The 1,221-nt window shown below is 40.0% G+C and overlaps 1 protein-coding gene across 1 annotated transcript in view; it reads left to right on the forward strand.

Annotated features, from left to right (window-relative positions):
- LOC101654788 (complement receptor type 1-like) overlaps positions 1-890 on the forward strand; it is a 161,576-nt gene extending 160,686 nt beyond the window's left edge. Inside the window, exon 39 of the mRNA XM_045298193.1 lies at positions 822-890. Within this exon, the coding sequence (XP_045154128.1) occupies positions 822-828 (7 nt within the window). The 3' untranslated portion in view covers positions 829-890. The remainder of the gene's footprint in view (positions 1-821) is intronic.
- The last annotated feature ends 331 nt before the right edge of the window (positions 891-1,221 follow it).

Genomic DNA, 1,221 nt, shown 5'->3' on the forward strand with positions numbered 1-1,221 from the left:
CAGTCTGTTGGGGCACCATGCCCTGGCCCCAAAGTCCACCTTCAGCATTCTCTGGGAACCTCGCTGCTCCATTCCCTTGCTGTTCTGTTGCACCCCTCAGTGTTTTGCCTCGGTGTGGCGGGATCAGATCGGGTGTGGAGTGAGACTCATTTCTCTGCTCAAATCCGAGAGCACTTTTACTCTCCTTGACAAAACCAACCATGGAAAAAAGGTCAAGTTATTCATTCATTAATCTTGCTTATCTACTCCATGTTTCGATCGTATGCCATGCTCTCTTGTACCTCCCTTAACAGCTACAATAGAAGACAATAGGCAGTTCTTATGAGTTTATACATTATGGGTAAGGCCAGCATCATGATTACCAGCACATACATTCTGGAGAGCTCGGTAGTTAAGCATGCCGTCATCGAAATAAAAATACTCTTATCTCAGGGCCCTTCCTTGACAAAGTCTTATAAAGCTTGGAAATGTTGTTGGAAAGGAGCCAAATCTTTCAACAGCATCAGAGCTGTGACTCATGAAATCTTTGAAGTGGCTTCACAGAGATGCGAAGCTATACTTTTAAAGATGCAAAGAGGATTTTCTCCTATCTAGTGACGACAGCTCAGCCTAATTTGGGTTACTGTTGTCCCTTTTTCTTCCTCCTTTCTGCTGCTGAAAACCAGTGGGAAACGCTGCACTGGACTCTAGACAGTCACTTCAACGCCCTCGCTCTCAGCCACCAGAGCTTTCTGGTTCCAGTTTCTGATTGCAGATACTTGGGATTTATTTCAATTACCAGGGACTTCTGGCTTGGAAATGTGTCATTTTTTTTCTTCCAGGTTTTAAACTATTTAGAACGTGGAATGGACCGATGAAGAAGTTGGAAAATTCAGGGAGCTATGAAGAGCAAATAAGTTGTGTACTCAGTGATAACTACTATTAACATTGTAATTCATTTTTGACAATGCTTCATATATGTCCTTATATATGTGTGTGTCATTCTGAGACAGTTTTACTTCATAAATTCCAGTCCTTTTTGACAGTTTAGAGTAAAACCATATGCAACATCAGCTTTCACCTTTCTAGAAAAAAAAGATTAATGTCTGTCTACTAAAAACACATTAAATAATTATGAAGGAAAAGAATCAAGATCAAAGAAATAATTATCTGGGGAAAATAATGAAGCTTTAGATATCTTTTAAGCCCCTTTTCAAAAGGATTTTGTACCTTGTTTTATAT

This window comes from Echinops telfairi, unplaced genomic scaffold, assembly GCF_000313985.2.
Source record: "Echinops telfairi isolate 266 unplaced genomic scaffold, ASM31398v2 ScPeMD7_7424;HRSCAF=8462, whole genome shotgun sequence".
Classification (NCBI taxonomy): Eukaryota; Metazoa; Chordata; class Mammalia; order Afrosoricida; family Tenrecidae; genus Echinops; species Echinops telfairi.